The sequence below is a fragment of the Lissotriton helveticus genome, chromosome 2_1 (genome assembly GCF_964261635.1).
Source record: "Lissotriton helveticus chromosome 2_1, aLisHel1.1, whole genome shotgun sequence".
NCBI classification, from domain to species: domain Eukaryota; kingdom Metazoa; phylum Chordata; class Amphibia; order Caudata; family Salamandridae; genus Lissotriton; species Lissotriton helveticus.
The window spans coordinates 799,808,225-799,830,685 of record NC_136059.1 but is presented as its reverse complement, the minus strand read 5'-3'; the positions used below and the strand labels follow the sequence as shown (position 1 = coordinate 799,830,685).

The following is a 22,461-nucleotide window of genomic DNA, read 5'->3' as shown; positions in this document are numbered from 1 at the left end:
TTGAGACGCTTTTGGATTCTTTTAGCTTAATCCCCTCTTGGCTAAATGTATTGATATTCTGGCCGAATTTAATTTATGTCAAAATAGTCTCTAAGATCTAAACCATGCTCTTTTTGTCTGCCCTGCACTTTTATTATGTCGCCGAAAATGGCTGAGACCCATTTGTTTACAGCTGCCTATTCTTTCTGCCTCAAACCCACTGCAGTCACTTTACGCACCTCCTAATGAAATGTTTTGCTATATAGTTTTTAACTTTTTAAAGTTGTATTAAGGGTACTCTGGTTGATTGAATTCTATGTCGAAATGGTTTCCAAATCTTGAACTTTGTGCTTCTTGTTTGCTTGGCGCTTTCACTTTGTTGCTGAAAATGGCTGAGATCTATTTATTTACTTGTTGTTGTTTAGATTCTGTGCCCAGTTACACTGCAGTCACTGTACTTCCCAATGAAATATTTTGTGATTTTTTCACTCTTCTAAGTACTTTTTTAAATCTATTAAATTTATGGCATTTACTGGGGTCTTATGCTGCGTTGGCTTTCATGTTCTTCAAGTATCCAATTTTATTTGTGTTCCTCTGTTAATGTTAATTTTGAAAGTATGGATTTTGGCTGAAGAGTTATGTGGACCTCTACCGAGTTTCGTATCATTAATACAAATAAACTTGAAACTTGACAGAGCCCCTACCGTTTAGCTATTCTAGAGCATGGGTGACCCACAGACCCCTTCCCTCTCTTCCGTAAGAATTGTGAACTAATGAAAGTTACTTTCTTTACTTTCAGGGCAGGGCGTTGTAGACCTGGAATCTGTTTCCGTTTGTTTAGCCGACTGAGGTTTCAAAATATGCTTGAATTCCAAACTCCTGAACTTCTGAGAATGCCACTGCAGGTTGGAAGACATTTTATTTCATATGTATTCATCTTATGTGTATTTCAGTGTAATTTCACCGTTACCTGTCCTTTTTGCATTTTATTTAATAGTTTCTGTGAGCCACACAACTGAGAAAGTGAAATGTTTTCATAAGTAGATAAAGGGCCTTATTCACAAAGGCACTTTTGACTCTTAAATTTACGAGTGCGGAGTCTCCACTCTCTGGGCAGAATCTCAGCACTACAGTGCGGAGATTCTGCCCGAGTGCAGAGATGCCACCCCGAGTGCAGAGATTCCACCCCGAGTGCGGAGATTCCACCCCGAGTGCGGAGATTCCGCCCCGAGTGCGGAGATTCCGCCCCGAGTGCGGAGATGCCGCCCCGAGAGCGGAGATTCCACGCCGAGTGCAGAGATTCCACCCTGAGTGCCGAGATTCCACCCCAAGTGCGGAGGCTCCACACTCGTATTTTTAGGAGTCGTGAGTCCCTTTGTGAATTGGGCCCATATTGTTTCTTTGAAAAACACCAAGTTGATACCTTACTTGGGATAACAAAATTAATAATCAGCTTTCTCTAAGACAGTCACTAGCCATTTAAGAAGTAAAAAAGAGGGTAAATTTACAATATGTGACAACCGAGTTTCCAATCTGGCTGAGCTACTACTTAACAATGGTGGCTCGAGATTTCATAGGTATAATTGGATCTCCACTGATAGTTTGTCCAAGTTCACAGCATAAACCCTTCAGAAGACGTTGGAGGATGTTTAACAAATATAAATCATTGTAAATATATCCACCTACCGTGTTTTTGGAAGCCCAAGTTTTTTCTAATGTTTGAAGGGTACGTACCAACTTTATCGCTCTTGTTCAGCTGTAAAATGAACACTGCCCTTCACGTATGTGCAGGCCACATTGGTAAAAGTGGGTGTGACTTGGCACCTGGCAGGCCGCATGCTGTGTTCCCTGGCACTTTGTTTTTGTTAAAGGGACTTCTATCTAATGTATGTGTGGTACAAGTGAGCTGACAATTTCTGTACAGCAGTATGGTCCTTTTAAAACGAGCTGGAGAGAAATTAGTTTCATCCCAGCTGTCACATTTTGAGTGATTTTGCTGAGTCTGATCAGCAGGATTCAGAATGCTTACAGACCAGTGCATTAAATCATCTCCTTTATCAATGAAAATCTGAATTGTTTTGTTCCTTTAGGTAGAATTGGTGTTATATGAAATTTACTTAGCACTACCTGACATTGTATCTGTCTGTTAAAGATGTAAATCAGGGCTTTGACAACAGTGTCTCAGGTGGGTCAAAGTATCTAGACATGCTCCCTTGTTGCAGCCTAGATTTACTGCATAATTGGCGGTGACGTGCCACCCTCTACTAGTTCCTGCTTTACACAGCTCATCAAGGTTTTGTGGATCTTGTTAAACGTGCTATGGGAGCAACCTAGCACTTTATAAACATTGAAAATGATACAGACTTTGTTATGAAGTTTGCTATACAATATTTATTTCATGGTGTGAGAAACGGCCGTAGTCCTTGTCGGGGTGAAAAACAAAAAGTCACTAAATAAACCCATGCTTAACCCTCTGATAAAACTTGAAACAAAAGCAGTCAAGCTTAACTTAGAGGCCAAGTGTAAAGTATTTATGCAGTACCTAAACAGTAATAAAGTAAAAACACAACACAAGAAAAATCCCACACCAATTTAGAAAAATAGAGTAAAATGTAGTCATTTATTTGGCACCAAAACAAGTAAACTCCAATCAGTAGAACAAGACATATGCAATTTCAAAGATTTAAGGTAAGTATAGTGCCTAAAACCACAAAGTGCCGCTTGTGGTTATCTGATCTTGCGAGACTGGGCTAAAGTCACAAGTTCAGGCCACCCACGATGGAATGTGGGCCAGATACAGGGACCAGGTTAGTCCAGCTGAAAAAGTTACCTTCTAAAGTCCAAGTCAAAGAGTCCAGTTCACGGTGGAGTAGGCTTCCAGGAGCAGGGACAATGTTGTGGATGGTTGTCGCTGAAGTGCGAAGATCTTGTCCATTGTCAAGGACTGTCGTTGCTGGAGCTTCGCTTTGGCAGGCATTGCAGGCTGTTGATATTGGTGAGAAGGGCTGCCGAGGTAAAGAACTTAGCTTACCCTCAGTGGCAGTCAAGACGAACATCTGGACAGAGTTGCTTTAACAAGGAGTGCCCCCCCTCAGAACAACTTCTCCCATTTAATGAAACCCTTACAGATGTCTTGCTATGGACTTGGTCCAACCCCAGCACAGGGGCTTCTGTCAACAGCACGACTGCCTTCTGCCACCGCCCAGCCCAGAGGACCCCAATTTCCTCACCAACACCCTAACCCGGAGAGCTTGATGTCCTAGCCTTCACTTCCCGTGTAAATCCTGGTGCATTTCCTTTCGCCTCACCAGATCGGGAATCCAAGAGGCTTGACACCTTAGGCAAGAAGATGTTTTCTTCCATCAGCCTGGCATTGCAGTCCATGAACTCTGCATGCCTTTTGGGCTTTTACTCCCATGCTCTTTGGGATTCGGTTGCATAGGTGCTACCCATGGTTTCGGAGGAGGCCCGGACCATACTTTCCCAAGCTGTTGCTGATGGGAGATATGAAGCGAAGTTCAGATGTGGAGTAGAAGCCACTGACTCACTGAGCAGAGTGTTTTCCTCGGTTGTGACCTTACGGCGCCATTCCTTGCTGAGAACAACTGGCTTTTTAGGGAATGTCCAACCCTTGCTTATGGACATGCCCTTTGATGGCTCCTGTCTCTTTGTAGACAAAGCAGACTCAGCGCTAGAGTGCTTCAAAAATAGCAGTGCTACAGTCAGATCCTTGGGCCTTTCCATGGCCCCTTGCCAACCCAAATTTTCTGGCCATGGAGGGGGCTTCCAGGCACGACTATACCCTCCCAGCTACCACAGTGCTCAAGCTTCTCAGCCCAACCCAGCTTCTCCGTGGCGGAGGATATGGTACCCACAGAGCTCATGGATCAGACAGCCAGAGGTCGGGCATGTCCACCACCCCCTGCTCCCGGTAGTCACAGCCTCCAAACCCTTATATTTTGGCCTCTTACCATCATTGACACCCAGTGGGAGGCAGGATACACCATCACCTGCCCCACTGGAGATCTCTAACATCTGACCAACGGTTTCTTGAGATTGTCTGAAGGGGCTACTCCTTCCCCTTCATGACTAACCCGCCACCCATGCCGCCTGCTTGCGACAAGCTGACTGTGGACAATCTTACCTTGAGCCGCCAGGAAATTACGCCTCTCTTGGTCGAGAGAGCCATAGACAGGTTGCTAACACCAGAAGTAGGTTGTGGTTTCTATTCCTGCTACTTTCTGGTGCCCAAGAAGGACAGGTGACTTCGTTGTATCCTACACATGCGCCCTTTTAATTTCTTTTTCAAGAAGGAGTTAAAAATGCTCATGCTTGCTCAAGTCCTGTCTGTCCTTGACTCAGAGACTAGATGATAGCATTGGACTTGCAGGATGCATACTTCTACATTCCCATCCTGCCTGCCTACAGGTGTTACCTGCAATTATTGTTGGGCCATGAGCACCTCCAGTTTGTTGTGCTCCTTTTTGGCCTTACCAGTGCCCCTTGGGTGTTCACCAAGCTGATGGCGGTGGTTGCAGCTCTTCTGTGGTGATCAGGGGTGCCAGTTTTCCCATATCTTGATTACTGGCTGTTGAAGGTCTCCCACCTCCAGACTATGCCGGCCCTCTTGCTTTCATTGGGGTTTACTATCATCTTGCTGAAGTCACATCATTTCCTCTCAGATACTTCCTTTCATCGGAACTGCTCTGGATACTGTGCAGTTTCAGGCTTATCCTCCTGAACGGCGAGTCCAGGCTATGATACCGATGTTTTAGCCTCTGTCTGGGACTTCGGTGAGACTGATACTGAGGCTGCTGGGACTCATGGGGTGAGGTGGAGATTAGAGGTCTCTGGTCTCCAATGGAATTTTAACTCCACATCAACCTTTTGAACCTCTGAGTGATCCAGCTGGCATTTAAAGCCTTTCTACCCTCCATCAAGGGAATACTAGTACAAGTGTTCACGGACAACACCACCTACATGTGGTACTGCAACAAGCAAGGCAGGGTGGGGTCGTGGACCCTTTGTCAGGAGGCCCTGTGTAACAGCAGGGCATATCCCTGGTGGTTCAACACATGGAGGGCTCTCTGAAGGCCAGGGTGGACAAACTCAGCCGAAGATGCCTAGTGGATCACAAATGGCTTCTCCATCTGGAGGTGGTGTAAGCTCTCTTTCTGCAGCGGGGAGGGCCTTGATTAGATCTGTTCGGCACCACAGAGACAATGCAATGGCAGCAGTTCTGCACCCTGGAGATTCCAAGGTGGCTGTCACTTGGAGACACTTTCGTTTCTTGAGCTCAGGCCTCCTGTATGCCTTTCCACCCATACCACTCCTACACAGAGCTCTCAAGAAGATCAGAACAAATAGGCCGAACAAATTCTTGTGGCTCTGGACTGGGCTCGGAGAGTTTGCATCCTGAGTTGTTGAGCATGGCTGTTGGTCCTCTGATCAAGCTACCTCTTTGGGAGGATCTTCTGTAACAGCAGCAAGAGATGGTTATCCACCCAAACCTGTCAATGCTACGCCTTCTTGTGTGGAGATTGAGATGTGACAGTTGCCCACTTTCGACCTTCGGCCGAAATCTGCAATGTTATCTTGGCAGCCAGGCATCTCTCTGCCAAAATGATATATGCCTACTTGTGGCATGTTTGTAGTATGGTGTGCAGTGAAACAGGTTGACCCTATTTCTGCTCCTTTCTCTCAGGTCCTTCTCTTTATCCTTTCACTTGCCCAGCAGAGCTCTGCTCCGGGCACCTTAAAGCGTTATCTTTCTGCTATCTCAGCCTTTCTGCAGTTGCCTTACCAGCCATTCCTTTTCCAAACCCCTATTGAACTTGGACGACTAACTCTTTGTGGGGTGTGTTGGAGCGAAGAGGAAAAGGCCTTGCAGAAGCGGATCCTCTCCCGATGGATCGTGCTGTGCATTAAATTCTGCTACGCATTGGCCAAGAAGCAACTCCCTGATGGCTTGCATGCTCATTCTACGAGAGTGAAGTCTGCGGCCTCTCCGTTAGCATGCTGAGTCCCAGTCCTAGACATCTGCCAGGTAGCAATGTGGGCCTCTCTGCCCATGTTCACAAAACACTACTGCCTTTACAGTCAGGTCCGTCGAGATGGGCACTTTGCCCGTTCGGTCTTGAGGAACGTTTAGGTGTGAAATTGTTCGCAGACCCACCTCTGGGGAGGTATAGCTTGGCTATCTATTCTAAGGGAAGGATTATAGATCTAGAATTCTCTATCAACCTTTGCATCTGTAAGGTAAAAGAGAAAGGGGAGAAAGACAATCTGGACAATTATATTGTTGCATTGCTAGGATCTGTCCTATGAGGGTATGCCGACATTAAGGTTAGAATGGAGATACTCTGCTGTGTTGGACAGAGGAGAAATTCAGGAGAAACTCCCAAAAGTATTCTGGGCACAGAAAAATGTTGAATTTCAAATACCAAATGTGTTACTTATTCGTGGCTTGGCATTTGGCTGATGTGATTAAAGGAAAGAATAAGAAATTGATCACTAATTTCCTGACTCAGGAACAGATTTGGTTTTGGTGGCCCAGTATTTGAACTGAAGGACAACTGACACTTAATGAGTAGCTCACCTTAGGAAGGTAAGGAGATTATGTAAATGAAAATTCCGGAACCACAAACGAAGACATCAGATGTCTTAAAGTCTGATATCCAATTGTGGTAACAACAATCCTTGCAAATGCGGTAGGAGAGGTTAAATAAGCAGAATCTATAAAGAGGGATTCTGAGGGTGAAAATTCAAACATAGGAAGTACATTGCCGAGGAAGGCGCATAATGTCTCCTGGAGAAAGGGCATACGATTCTGACACTGCTTAAGACTGGGAAAATGATAAAATGTGGGCGAAGAATTAGTTTCAAGTCACCTAATAAATGGGCTAGGTAGCAGTGGTGGCAAGCCACTGAAAGGGACGTGGAAAGCTTGGAGCCACCAACGTTATTGCAGACACTGAAACTTCTGGTGGAAGAGACTCCGTTGGGGGTTGCAGGCAGGTATTATTTCAATTGTTTACTTTATTTTTTTAGATTTAGTTTCAAGACAGAGAAATGTTATTTCTTTATGTTGGGGTTGGGTGTGTATCCAGGGGTTGCTCTCGGGTAGCTCTTGAAGGAAACAGAAGGAATTACTATATGTTGTCCGAGTGTGTTTGGAGTATAATTTGAGATCGAGCTGACAGCAATGGTATGATAGAGAACAGGGCATGTGGAGACAAAAGGTGTACAACCACTTTCACTAGTAAGGAACTCAATGCCCTCAATAAAAGATTGTGTCCTTGCCAAAAGAGTGCTATTCTGAAATATGTTCTATCCGAGAAACAAACGCACCTGGCGAATCAACAGCAAAGGAGATTAAGGTACAGAAAACTTCCCACTCAATATGTTTTCAGAAGCAAACTTCAGAAGGTCCTAAGTTGCTATCTTGTTACAAGCTGACAGGCTCTGGGGCGTGATGAAGCCTGTCATTCGGTGAAGGATTATGATCATGACTGCTGAAATAAAAGTGTTGTGAATAATGACAGTAAGAGTTACAGAGGGGACTAGCCAAACTAGAGAAAAAAATCAAATGCATATCGACCTAAAAGAAATTACAGTTAGGAATGGCCCAACTAATACTCTTTCAGGCGAACTTAGCTAAGAAAATGTTGCTAGGGCTGAAGCAGGTCTACTCTGACAAGATTCAGAAGACAGACAAGGTACTTGCAGCAAAACTAAGGGCCAGAATGAATAAAGCGTACCTATGAAGCCGAAAGGACGAGAAAAGCAAGGTTATCACCTTCGAAGATCAGAAGACTGTTCTATGTACGGCTTTCTACAAACCCCTATGTACATTGAAACGTTGGTCCGAGGAGCAACACCATTTATACATTCATCAGCCTCAATTCCCAGAACTCCCTCCTCAATTGAAGGAGGTACTGTAGGGCCCTGTTACTAAGGATCAAATACTGAAGGCGACCAGGGCTATCAAAACAGGGAAAGTACTTGGTTCCAACAGTTTTGCCTTTACTTTCTGGGGAAATATGGATACATTGTTCAACTCTTTACTCGTGTGGCATCTGACAATCTGTATGAATCAGGGATTTCGATTGCTCTAAGCTGACTAAAGATCCAGAACACTGTTCCTTTTATATGCAAATAGCCATAAATAATGTGGATGTGAATATATGCGCAAAAACTTTGCCTCTCAGCAGGAGTCAGATCTCCCTGCCCTTAAGAATCCACACGTGCGGTTCATTAAAAGCAAAACGGCATCGTCTGCTTGATCTATAAAGTGCAGAATCTCTGGGTGTAGACATTGAGTTTGACCACATATCGGCATATTTTCCTGGTAAAATAGTCAGGAAAATGGGGCTAGGTGACAATATGACGAAATTGAGCCTGTCTAATTATTTATCCCCGGTATAGTTTATTTTCTAATTGGCAAATTCTCATATCCTTTACTTCAACATCTAGTAGAGGAATCAAGCAGGGGGTGTCCAATTTCAACGCTGCTGTGCTGTGCTAGCTGTCTCTGGAAGCTAACAATGGAGCTAACTCGCAAATAACAGGTATCAATATATGCAAAGACGAGCATAAAGTTAGCTTATTTGCTAGTGATATTATTGTAACTGTGGGTGACCCCAAGTAACAGCTCTCAAAGAAATTGAAAAATTGTCCAGAGTATGTAGATTCTAAATTAACATGGGAAAATAGGATGCATTGGTCACCTCCCACTAGAAGAGAAGAAAGTAACTGGCGTTGGCTACCCTAAAATATTTAGGAATTATAATGACAATGATTTATCCTTCATATCTCTAACCAACAATTATTATGATGATACGCAATGCATTTTGTCTCTAGAGGAAAATCAGTCAATACCACTCAACAGTTTTCATGGATGTATACAAAAAACTGCTAGATGGCTGACGGACAATTCCCTGCATTTCAACGGAGAAATAACAGAAATCCTGTTCTGCACGGCTAAGAAAGTTCCGCTCCCGGCTAACTTCTGGCCCATCCCTACAGATAAGCCCCCTACACCCTCTGAGGCAGTGCGCAATCTGGGGTGGTTTTTAATGACAAGTTGAGCTTGGAAACCCAAGTAAACAAAATGGTGAGAACATGCTTTTCCCTTCGAGCACTGCGGAAAATACTCCCTATGCTACCAATGACAGCCAGGGCACTTGTGGTGAGAAGTATCATTCTGAGTCGACTGGACTATTGTAATGCTCTGACATTGGGCGCCCCAAATTCCCTGATCATGAAACTTCAAAGAATTCAGACAATAGCAGCAAAGCTAGTTCTAAAGAAACCACGCAGATCTTCTGCCTCTCTGTCCCTTAAAAAGCTCCACTGGCACCCAATACCACAGAGGATACAGTTCAAATCACTCTGCATCATCTTCAGGGTCCTGCATGGACTTGGGCAGGCACCACTGCAGAAAACATTTGTCTGGTATGCCCCGACAAGTAGCCTCCAATCCTCTGCAGCCCATCTGGTTAGCACACCCAGATTTAGAACCACCAGGTTTGAAGGAAGCACATTTAGCTCTGCAGCCGTTCGTTTATGGAACAAACTCCCGCCTAATCTTGGGCAAATAGAACCTTTCTTACACTTCAGGAAGAAGCTTAAAACGTGGCTCTTCCCAAGGGTGTAATGCAGATCAGCCATCTTCATGGTAATATGTGCAGATAGGGGATCTAATGTAACCTCAGTGCCAAGATACCCGTGGGGTGACAGTGCGCTTTATGAGACTATATTACATTACATGACATTAAAGACTATTTTGCAACCTAGCGATAGAGATTTATAGGTGCATGAGTAGTTATGTGTCATGGTTAAGCCAAAAAGCTGGTAATTCTACATAAACTTTAAAACATGGTCCATATTCTCTCCATGGGGGGTCCAAGAAGAGAACCAATGAAGTTACTAAGAAAGATCATGAATTTCATGTAGGTCCACATCAGTAAGAAGATATTGACACCTGCAGACCGAAGGGAGGCAGTGTTGTCCCAATGTGGGCTTCTAAAAGTATGCTGCTTCGCTGAGGGCTCTTAAAGACTGACTGTCCATAGAACGAGAAACACTGAGTAGTTTGGGGCAGGCTCAGCTATTGTGGTGGATGTCATGGTTGGTTATTAACATAGGGCTAAAGCTATGTACATCAACTCCTTTCCTGCCACCCTACTGAGAGCCTGAGACTGGCTGATGAGGACAACTACAATAATACGTTTTCCCTCCTACTTCATCCTAGGCCTGGGGTGGCAGAATATAAAACCAATTCTGGAAAAAGAAATGAGACACACGATTGAGGGGTTTGGACTTGCAGTTGCCTGACGATCCTTTTAGCCATCTTGATGGAAATAATGAGAAACACTAATGCGTCCACTGGATGTATGATTTTGTATTCACATGTCGAATGTAGCAAACTTTGTAACAACACAACTATGGGGACAGATCAGATTCGAATCAGATGTTGATTGTGAAGATAATGAACATATTGGCAATGTAACACATCACATGTGCCTTGAGGCCTACCACTGGAAGGTTTGGTCACATAGCGGGACCTGTTCTTACTAAAATGTATGCCTAAAGACAGTGGTCAGTGGATGTGCTTTTCCGCATCAGGACGTGCCAGATGTTGTCAGACTGTTCTTCTGAGTGCCTTGCGTTCCTGATAGCGGTGGGTAAACATGTAATACTGTGCTCACCTTTTGTTATTCTGTTTGTCACCATAGTTAAGGTATTCTCGTTTGACTTTCTACTGCAGTTGTGGGGTGAGGGGGTTATTCATTGTATTATGAGATAAACAGATTAGTGACACAGTATCACATAATTCTTCCCCAGTTCATAAATACATTTTTTAGGCAGAGTAACCTGAATACACGATTACATTGGATATAAAGAAACTATTTGTTTTTTAGATTAGAGGGATACCGTTTTCTTTTAATGTTGACTAATGCTACGTTTTTTTCTGTCAGTACTATTTATTTGTACCAAACGTTCCTCTATTGAAATGTGTTAAACACGAATGACATTAATTAGAAGTATGTGATCTTTTTCGTGTTACCTGTTTGGATTCAGTGTTTAATTTATCAGACTTCCAGCATCCTCCCTCCATTCAAAACGATGAACAGATCAAACGTCTTAAAATCATTAATTCCGAATTCAGTGAAAGGAAACGCCGTTTCTGCCTTAAACACTTTGTTTTGTTTCCGATCTTTAGGAACTGTGCTTGCACACAAAACTGCTCGCCCCAATTAACTGCCCAATCGCGGATTTCCTCATGAAAGCCCCGGAGCCGCCTCCTGCTCTCATAGTCCGGAATGCTGTGCAGATGCTGAAGGTAAGCCTCGTAGTTAGGGTGGGAGGGGAGGGTGCGGTTCTCTGGCGTCCCTTTCTTATGGAGCTTCACCCCGTTTCCCCTTCAGACGGTGGACGCCATGGATACCTGGGAGGACCTGACGGAGCTCGGATATCATCTGGCAGACCTGCCCGTGGAGCCTCACCTCGGCAAAATGGTGCTCTGTGCTGTGGTGCTGAAGTGCCTGGATCCTATCCTCACCATCGCGTGCACCTTGGCCTACCGAGACCCCTTCGTGCTGCCCACACAGGCGTCCCAGAAACGAGCGGCCATGCTCTGCAGGAAGCGCTTCACAGCCGGGACATTCAGCGACCATATGGCTTTACTCCGAGCTTTCCAGGTATGGTACCTGCTTTTATGTGAGGACTTCTGTATGAAACGTGCGAATAACCACCCGGTTAAAACGATACTTTACATAACCGGCTTCTTTGTGTGAGGGACGCTAAACCAACATGGAATGTTTCAAGAACCATGTTAAAAGGGTTGAGAGTGCCGGACAAAATCAAACTCTACTGGTGCAGAGACTGGACGCTCACAGGTAAACATTAGGAAAGGCATGATCAGAGGTGAATAGGTGAGACTCCGATGCATTGCTCTCAAAAGGCTCAGAATGGAATTGGTGGAAGATATAAATAAGACAATTAGTGAAGAGGATTAGACATGCATACTTGAAAATGTCCCAAAATATATCGGAATGCCTGTTGCATGTATAGTCATTTTTATCACGATCTTAGGGCTTATGTAATCCCAGATAAAATAAACAACAACTATCTGTGAGCTCAAGTGAAATGTAACCTATGCAGTGGGAGGAAAGGATCAGATTTGTATCATAGGATCTGCACTTTCCCAAGTTTAGCTGTTACTGGGGTGAGGTGAAAATAATTGTTACTAAATCAACAGATAGACAGTGTTCTGCAGTACCTGAGTTCAATATGCTCCGACTCTTCGTATGGCCTAATGGAACAAAAGTGATGTATAAGTTCATAGGTTTGGTCTTGTCGCTGGCCAAAAGACAGTAACTATGAGGCGGAAAACAGCAGCAAGACCAACTATTCATAGCTGAAAAAGTGAAGTGCTGAGATGAGCTGAATGTGAGGAAAAGTTACTGTTAGGAGATTTAAAGACGAGATTGGGAAAGATAGACACTTCCAAAGCGTGGTACACAATTGTAGAATGTTTTAAAGAACCTGATGGGGAGCAAGATCTATTTGCCCCAACTTCTTCTCATGACCCCCCTCCACAGTTTACAGTACATTAATTATAAAGACACTCAGATGTTCTTCTGGACCCCTTGCCCCCTCTTCATAGGAATGGTAGTTAGAGTATAGTTCTCTAAGGAGAATAGTATATTCGCTCAATGTCATTGCGACCTGCCAGATGACTCACAGCACCCATGGAAAACTGCCCATACGGTCACCCCATAAACCTCCTAGAACTGTTCACTTGATCGGTTATGGGTTTTTACCACTATAGGTTGTAGATATTTATAGCTGGTTAATTATTTGTAATATAGGCAATATATAGATGGGCACCTTGCGGCTGGTAAGATCTGGTGTACCTTGCTGAGCAATATCAAATTTGAATTGGAATGGGCCCTTGATTAACAAAACCTGTTTTGAAGAGGAAAAAAATCATTTATCTGAGGATCTTTGATATGTGATTCAGTTGTTGGTATTGAGATGTAAAGCTTATATTATTGTTGAACGCTGATTATTTAAATAATAAATAGTTGATAAAAAAGGAAAGGTAGGTATTGCTGCTTTCACCATTTAAAATGCAGACTATCAACCACTGCCTTTAACAAAATGATTATTGAATCATTGTAGAACCTGTGAAACTTAAGGGTCTCATTCCTATTCAGAAGACACATTTTTCTTGAGCTTTTGACCAGTCTGTTTTAAAAAAAAAACATTTGTTCTCCAGCATTTCATTATGGCAGATTTGTTTAGTGGCAAATACCATTGACTGGTCTCTGAGGTTGTTTCCCATTAAAAACACCCATAGAGCCCTCGTTGTCCAGTGTACCCTAAAACGTGGTTTAGAATTATATACCCAACTTGAAGTATAATTAAAGATCAACGTACTATTCATTTCATTTTTCGAGTTGTATATATTGTTCATTGATTTGTGAAGAATCTGTTGCATACAAAGGAAAAATGCACTTGTGCTCTCATAAATGCGAGGTCACTTGGGAAACATAAAATAGAATTTGGTCTTTTTTTGATCACCACAATCTTGATATTGTTTTTATACCGGAAACATGGGCTGATCCCACCTCTGGCCCAGATCTGTTTTTAGCAGTACCCCCTGACTATTCCGTCCACAGACCACATAGGACTCATAAGAGAGGTGGTGAATTAGCTGTAGTCTATCGAGAACCCACGTCGGCTATTTTTCAATTGATATCTGTGGTGTGCGAAGCACTATCTTCTAATATTGAACTATCGAAAACTCAGTCATGTAATGGCCTTAATCTTTCGCCCACCCGGGCCTGGAAATACGTTTATGCCAGAGGTTTCGACCCTCCTGGAACTCTGTTTATATTCCTCAGATTTAGCAGTTCCAGGGGATTATAATTTCTACTTGGAGGCGCAGATGGACAAAAACAGAGAGGCTTCAACTGACATATTGTCATGTCATGGCCTCACCCAAGTGGTGGATGGTCCTACTCATTGTGCAGGCCATACATTAGATGGCATTTTTACAGATAATTGGAGGTTGATTGATCTAAATCTTAAATCCAATCGGGCTGTGAGTCAGTTAGGAGCTCATTAAATTAAACAACTTCAATTTGGTGCTAGGCACTATAAATATGAGAGGCGCGGTCTTCTGGCTGAGCATCCATCATGAGCAACCTTTATGTCAAATAATACTGCATTATGATCAGACCAGTTCAACTGTAGCATGTGATTATTCTAACTATCTAAAGTCCACTTCTCTTACGCTGGCACGCTATAAACAAGTTAATCACTGAAAAAGAAAATCTTAACTTCATGGTTTTTGGATAATCTGTAAAGTCAGAAACAAGTGTGCAGGAATCAGGAGCAGAATTGGAGGAAAAGCTATAATATGGTAGAGAAAGACAAATTCCAACAGTGTATCGCAGACAACAAGATCCTGTTAGAGTAAGAAAATTCCTGATACTTTACCCAGGAAATTGAATAAGCCAAAAATGAAGTGAAAGAACTCTTTCAGATAGTTATAATAACACCCGAAAAGTAGTCATTCTTTTTGCAACTCATGGGCTACCTTTTTTCAACAGGTTCTCCTCTAATTCTAAACCTGCTTTAGAGGAAAGTAGGCATGCTTCCCCTAATACAGAGAACAATACTCTTACAGAATTTACTCCTCTTGAGAAGGAACAGGTAATAGAGCTGATGTTTTCTACCAAACTCACCCATACTGCGTGAGCAGTTTATTTATGGCTATTTGAAGTAGTTTTTACAGTTGTGAAGTTATGTTCCTGCCATCTTTCCAGGACGAAAGGGTCTATAGGTTCTTGTTCATCTCTGGAGTGATCTCACCATTGTCCCATTTTAGTCTTGCAGTTCAAGTTGGCATATTGGTTGCCAGAAAGTGACCTCTTGGAACTCGATAGTTTCTGCACTGTTTCATAAAAGTACAGAGCTCCACAGAGGAGTTCATTTCTCCCAACAGCTTTTAAATAGTAACTGTAGTTGACTGCATGGGGCAGTGTGTGCAGACCTGTTGTGTTTCGTGGCATGCTCGCTGCTTCCTCGTGAGCTCCACCTTGAGACACACCACCATCCTTGTTGATATTCAAGAGTTGCTATAGTTTGTATGTGTTTGTACTTGGCACTTGCATGACGTAGATGGCTGGCAGGTTCGCCGGTTGTAGAGTCAGTTGACTCTGCAGCTGCTGCTGACTGGCGACCATCTGTCGCGGGTGAAGTTTGCCGTGAATAAATCTACTTTTCTCCAAGGAAGCCCCCTTGCATATTTACCACAGTAACTGTCCTAAGAGATTAACATCAGTAACTGGCAGGCTGCCTGAAATCCTGCTAAGACCTTTTAGGGGGAGATAAACTTTCTTTACTCCTCTCAGTTTAAAGATTGCCTCCTAAAGTATCTGCCCATCTCAGTCAGTTTAGATAGTAGACGACAGCGGGGGTTTTCGAAAGTTAGTGAACAAATGGGTCCATTTGGTCACATATTGCAGTTGTGAGGCGAAGTATAAAGTCCAAAATCCGGAGCACCGAGCACATCTGGAATCATATGAAGACGTATCTATGTCCATAGCTACCCTGTGTCTCCCATCATTCCATTTCAGACCCCTCAACCGTGAATCCAAGTATTAAAAAAATGGGTTAAATCAAAGAAGTATAGAAATTGGGGATTGTTATCATTGTTGCTAAAATGTTCAGCCTACTACAGACAATAGTATTTTTCCCTAATGCACCATATGACTGATTGCTCCCTGGGATTTATATATATCACCTGCAGTGAACTCTTTTTCTGGTTGATAAATGTGGATCTCTAAATATTTGAACATGTTGTCAGACCTTATTAGTAGGGAAGGCTCAGATCGTACTAGGATATCTGGTGTAATCTTATGCTGTGGAAACAAACAAATCTTTTTCCATTTTACCCAGAGACTTTACAGATACCAAATTTGTTCAACAGAGCCATTATCTCTGTTATCTCTGTTATCAGATTGCGAAGTATGTCTCCATTCTGCCTTCACCTTCTCTCCAATCTGAGCAAGTGAAGGCGGGGAGAGAGCAAGGATTGAGCATATGCTGTTTTATAATAATCTTTAAATATTCCATTCATCTCCACCAGAGAATGAATTATCTTGCCGTTGTGTTCTCTCAGGGTTGTCAGTTCATGTCGGGCCTGTTCCCATGCTACAAGGCGGCTGGCAACACTCCTGATTCGTCTCTCTTAGAGTGTATTTTTGTTTCTATTGGCTTTGTCATCAAAACAGTGAATACTTTCGAGTATTTCTGAAATGACCTTTTAGGTCTCGCTAAACATAGTTCCCCCATTCGGTTGTGGACATTATCGATTTGGAGTTGTCTAACCTCACCTTCAGCTTTTGTTCCCTCTTTCAGAACTATAACTCTAAACCCCTTGATCATCTTTTTGCATTTCCTTTTATCACTACTTTACAGGCTTCCAACTTTGTCCTTTGTCTCCCACATGAGCCCTCATTTTCAGCAAAGTAGTGGTCAATGACCTCACCTATTGTCCTCCTGAAGCCTAGTCTTACAGAACCCCTCATTGCAGTTGTCATGATGAAATAAGAGTAAAGGGTCTTCTTCACTGTACAGATATCAGGAGGGGATTGTGGTAAGAAATCTAAAGTCTGAAATAGTCTTGCACGTATGTTTGCTATGGTCTCCTCAAAATGTTACGCAAGTTCCTTCCCCTGCTCCCGCTTGCGCATAGGAAGACTACTGTCCAGGCTCTTATTTGCTCTAGGCTGGACTACTCAAATGTTTTATATTTGGGTCTTCCGGACTATCTATTACAAAAACTTCAGGTGGTCCAAAACTCGGCGGCACTGGCAGTTTTTGGCCTACCTCGTCGCGCGAGAGCCTCGGACCTTTTACATTCCCTACACTGGCTCCCTATTCGTAAGCGGATTGTCTTTAAAACTCTCACGCTGGCGCATAAGGCACTCCATGCTGTGGGAGCTGAATATATTCAGAAATGTCTTGCTTTCTACAAGCCAACTAGATCCCTAAGATCGGAATCTCTTGGTCTTGCCATTGTCCCTGCTGTTAGGAAAGCAAGGGGGGGGGGGTCACTATTTTAGACACTTGGCTCCCCAGCTATGGAACGCCCTCCCTCTGTCACTCCGCTGTACCTCGAACTTGCTGGCCTTTAGAAAGGGTCTGAAGACGTGGCTCTATGGACAATGATCTGCTTGTTTCTTCTCTTTTTTCAGCCTGCCCGCTGTAAGTCTGGTGTGAGTTAGAAAGCGCCGGGACACTCTTCGGAGTAGCCGAGCGCTATATAGGACACCCATAACATTAACATTAACATTCCGATGAGAGTGCATAGTTCACTGTTCTCATCAAGATTTTGTGAAAATGGGTGTGGAGATTATCTGCATGAGAGGAAAGGGTGTATTCCAAGGTTTCAGGATGTTGTTCCTTCCACTTTCCCTTCGGCTTATAATGTCACAGTTTTAGGTTTAACTAAGTGGGTTTCTTCGAGAAACAAAATCTGTATTCCCTATCTCTTTAAAAACAACAACACTTTGTAGAATTTGCTTGCAGATGTTATGCTAGAAACATTCCAAAATTAGGAACCCATAAGATTTACACATAGCCGTTTATTTTCAGTGTGTGCTTATTACAGATATACCATTATCCACTTCTTGATTACATATCAGCTGGTCCTTCAATTTCTAATCCACTTTCAAACCAGCCCTTCTCAGACAAATCCAACAATGCCCTATTATAAGGATAGATGTAGCTTATCAGAAGTGGGCTACTTGTGATTTCTTTCAAGACAGATTTTACTAACCACCTTTCTGTGATATGACTGTAAAAGCAATTCAGTAATGTTCACCCACCTAGGACCTAGTTTGGAAATTACCTAGCCTAGTTTCAACTTCCCTGGTGGGCAACACAGTGAATTGTTATTAAATTGACAGTAAAGTATTATGTACTTACAAATTATATATCCACCTCTCGCACTCGTGGCAAGCAGCTCCTTATCAGGCACCAAATAGCAGTCAGTAGTATCCTATTTTAACCACAGGCACTTACATTTCATGTTATTACAGTAATGAACAAAATAAGCAGGAAGTAATGGGTCGGACTTGTGCTTAATGCTGCATGCTCAGTCCCCAAAATGTTTGTTCTTCTCTAAAATAAGCCAATGTGCAGGTGTGTCCTAATATGTGTCACTTAGCATTTACTTGAACTTAGATATTAAAGTACGTGTTCAGAAGTCATAAAGGTGATCTTTTGTCCCATATGTTTAGCAGTATTTTCGTTGTGTGTGTCTTTTTCATTCCACGAAATGCCACTACTGGAATCACTTGCGTTTGGCAGTACTTCAATTCTCTCAATGCCCCCACTGTTGTAACAGCTGCCGAACTATCTGCAGCATCCACTTAAGTGATGGGTCTTCTAGATTTCTGATTCTTAGTCATGATCCTCTTTTGTGGACTAGGACTGTCCGGTCAAGGACCCTGAATTACAGCCATATGTTACAGCCACTTCCAGACTTCTGACACCTCCTGAAGAAGACGTCTTTCCTTCCCTTATATTTTTGAGTTTAGCTGTGAACAACGTATTTCTGATTTAAAGTTCACAGAGTCTCATGTTCAGCTCCTAGACGACTCATCGTTGGGATTGGACTCCAGCTGTATAATCTGGGAATCCTGGGATATTACTGTTGCCAGTCTTGAAGGACCCAGTAGCAGGGACTTCCTGCAATAATATATCACGGTCTCTCTAGATACCTAATCCCGCAGTTATTGGTCTGAGGGATGCCCCTGGTGGCGGGACTGATGCTGTTCTGTTGCAAAACATTAGTGATGCATTGCATGGTAAAAGTGTACTTAGCTATTCTTCTATAAACAGTGTAGTATCCTGGACTTCAGCCTCATCTAGATGAATAATTGAATGCTGCTCATGTGTGTATGGCCGGCCCTCTGCATATTCTGCTGTGAATTCTAGGTATTGTACTCGGTCTTGTAGGTCAGTCACTTGTTTACGAAGTTGATCCACTCCCATGCTCGATTCATTCAATTATGTTTCTTTTACACCAACGTATTTGGCAGGTGTTCAGTGGCCAGTGTGGAGAACACTCACATTTATTGCCAAATATTTTTGACAACAGGGCCCTTTGTATCTTCTGTTTGGTTGTTAAGATGCGGTCTAGGTGGTCTGATGGACCAGGCAAGGCAGCAGGCATCGGTTAAGCCTGTGAGCTTGCCAACACAACATCATTCTGTTTTTCTACTACTGCAAGAAGCTGAGACTGGTGTGTCACTTTATTTATTTTATTTATTTATTTATTAAGGAGTTTTATACAGCGCTAGCCTGCCCCAAGGGTATCGGAGAGCTTCACAGCAAGATTCATACAATAAAGCCGTATTCTACATATGGGCTCGGAAGATCCGCGTGCGCTGAGCAGCATCGAGGTAGTACGTGAGTCCTGAGATAACCTCATAGATAGCACGTTGTCTTGAGGTTGCAATTCACAACACTCCCTAGCACACGTATAGTTATAATAAAGTTCGTATATATCAGTGATTCCACAGGTTCTTTTAGAAAAGTAGAGAAGTCTTCTTATTCTGTAAATCAGATCCAAATTTTATTCTTGATGACTGGATAATGTTTCACACAGCCTTCACACAGCCAACACGTGTTTCGTCGTAATTGGGAATGTAACCCACGACTTTTTCAAGGCTGTACAGAGCAAAAAACAAAACAAAACCAAATGCTATATATCGTAAGATGTATAAAAGGATTCTTATTTCTATTTAGTTTCAACACCTTTCACCCATCTCTAAAAAAGGCTGTTAGAGATGCCCCTCACCGTGAGTTTGACAACATTGTAAAGGTGCTTGTAATACGCGGTGGTGATACAGAATTGAAGTGTTACATTTAAATTATTTCACTTAAAATAATACAGAATATACCTCTGAAGAATTCAGCAAGGTCTATGAGCCTAATTTATGGTGGAGAGACTACGTGCATATTTATTAGTTCATCTTTAAGTTGTTTTTGAGTGTGAGGTGACGTTCAAGTAGGTTATGAGTGATTTATATGGAAATCATGCACAAAAAGTGTTAGTATTGTCGCAATAAATAAATGGTACCTAAATCCAGATCTGTATTTTCATGTCTGTAAATAAGTATAACGGATATTGTCGTTGGAAATATGGATATTAGTTAGTTATCTGTTTAGGGTGAATCATGGATATACAGTTTCACTTACGTTCCATGCGGTGATAATTCCAACCCGCATATGGGGTTCCACGAGGGACTTCAATTATCTTTTAAGAGTCTTCTTATTAGTATCCAAAATGAATTAGTGGCTGTAAGGGTGTAAAAATCCATATTTTAATTGTTGCACTGATTAAAGTCTGCTAGAAGCTATATAGGTTCGTAAATTAAAAACACGATAGCGCATGGTGGGTACTCTCTTAGAGCAAAGTGCTCAACCCTAAAATGTTTCTATTGTGAGAAACCCCACCAGATTGTATTTAGCTAATGAACTCTATCACGTGAAATTATTAACGAGAATGATGTTCATTTAGAATCCGTAAAACGAAAAGTAAATGACGAGATTCGTAATGGTGTACTAATATCGTTAAAAACGCTATATTGTTAAAGTACTATCTGTAACTTATGATAAACGTTCTATTAAAGACTCCTAGTAACCAGCCGATGCCTAGGTTAATCTCTCTAGCGTCTTACCTTTCGCCTACGATCTGCTATCGGTTCTCACTTTATCTGTCCCCCGTTCATCCGAAGCATATTTGTTCGAGTACGCCTAGCTCTGCTTGCTGCAAGTTTTGTAAATTCATTTCCGGGCGAGTGATGGAAGGTGATTGGCCATTCCGCTTTCGTTACCACCTCGTGGAATGTGACGTCAAATTGAAATGGGATAATTTTTGAGTTTATGTGGTGGCCATTTTGAAGAGTTACTCCGGTACTATTTCTTAATGCTGTTGATGTTTTTAAACAGAAAATCACGTATTCTTTTTATCAAGGGAGAATAAATGAACATAGATTCTACTTTTATTAGTAAAATGTTCTACAATTAACCCGAATATTTTATAATCTCGACTGAAGTAAGTGTTAGTGGTGTAAAAGTCTGTACCAGAGTGAACAATAATGCCCCAAATATCTGAGACTAAAGGGTTACCTTAGAGTTCTCTTTTATTCTTGTCCTGCATCCCTACACTGAAAGATTAATTCATACGGTTATGTGTAAATAAAATTCTCTGCCATATTGTATGATCAATCTGTGGAAATGTCGCTAATGTAGATATATTCGCTGTAACACGGTATGTTACTAGTACATTTAGATATGCTTGGTGTAAAAAATATACCGTAGTTTAAAAGAATTAAACTATTGATCAGGATAATTTAAACAATGGGATATTATAAAAAATTGAAAGGTCATGTGTTAGCCCAATGGGTAACATAGTGGATTCAATAGTAGTTGAAAGTAATGGTGAACTAATCGAATTAATAATCAGTAATCAGCAAGCATAAAGTGGTACTCTGTATCCAAGAGTGTGGATAAAACTGTTACACGATCAACCGGTGGTCTAATAGTCTCTCCATCTAATAAGGATCAGTACATGTTTAAGTTACTGACATTTGATTATCAAAATACCTGTCAGACTTGTTTTATCTGACTTACATTCTTGGTAGTTTTACTTCCTATGTTAATATTGAAGAAAAGTCAAAATGCATCATAAATACTTTACATTGCGTTTATTAGAAATAGGGGATCCTGTTGTTAAGTAATTCGCTTACCCCTATAAGTAAGTAATTATCATGTGTTATGAGTTATGTGTGCTTATCTCCCTAGGAAGTAGTGTAGCTCATGGTCAATGTTTAGGCCCAGTTCTACACTTCACATTTTCATAATCCATTGGGCCTCTCTGCGTCTCAATGTTAATTCTCTGTTGCCACCCCTTGGGTGTCTAGGTGTGTGTTCTATTCCAAAGAATTCAAATGATCGGTTTGCCGTTTGTGCGGGACAAATTGACCTATGTGCAGCCACTGGGTATCTCATGTCTCCTTGTTTTACAGCTCTTATATGCTCGTTGATTCTTTCCCGCAGTGTTCTTATGGTACTGCCTATGTATCTTTTCCCACATTTGCAGTCCAGAGCATAAATTATGTATTTGGACAGACAGAACTATGTTGGTATAGATATGATATTGTTTTTTGTCCGGTCCTTCAAATTCAGTTTTCTTTTTGCAAGCCCATTTACAGGCACTGCAGTTACTACAGCTGTAAAACCCTGTTGTGTGTTTGTTAAACCATGTTTCATTAGCTCTCTTTGTAGGGTATGTAGGGCTTAATATGTTTCTCAGTGTCCTTCCTTTCCTGTAGGTCAAGATCGGTGTTGTGGATATATGTTTTGTAAGTGATGTGTCCATTTTTA

The 22,461-nt window shown here is 42.2% G+C and overlaps 1 protein-coding gene across 5 annotated transcripts in view; it reads left to right on the top strand.

The window, feature by feature from the left end:
- YTHDC2 (YTH N6-methyladenosine RNA binding protein C2) overlaps nt 1-22,461 on the top strand; it is a 1,035,502-nt gene that overhangs the window by 597,412 nt on the left and 415,629 nt on the right. For all 5 annotated transcript variants that reach the window (XM_078675531.1, XM_078675532.1, XM_078675530.1 and 2 more), the window contains 3 exons: nt 779-884; nt 11,207-11,326; nt 11,412-11,684. In XM_078675531.1, coding sequence (XP_078531657.1) covers nt 779-884; nt 11,207-11,326; nt 11,412-11,684 — 499 coding nt within the window. The remainder of the gene's footprint in view (nt 1-778; nt 885-11,206; nt 11,327-11,411; nt 11,685-22,461) is intronic.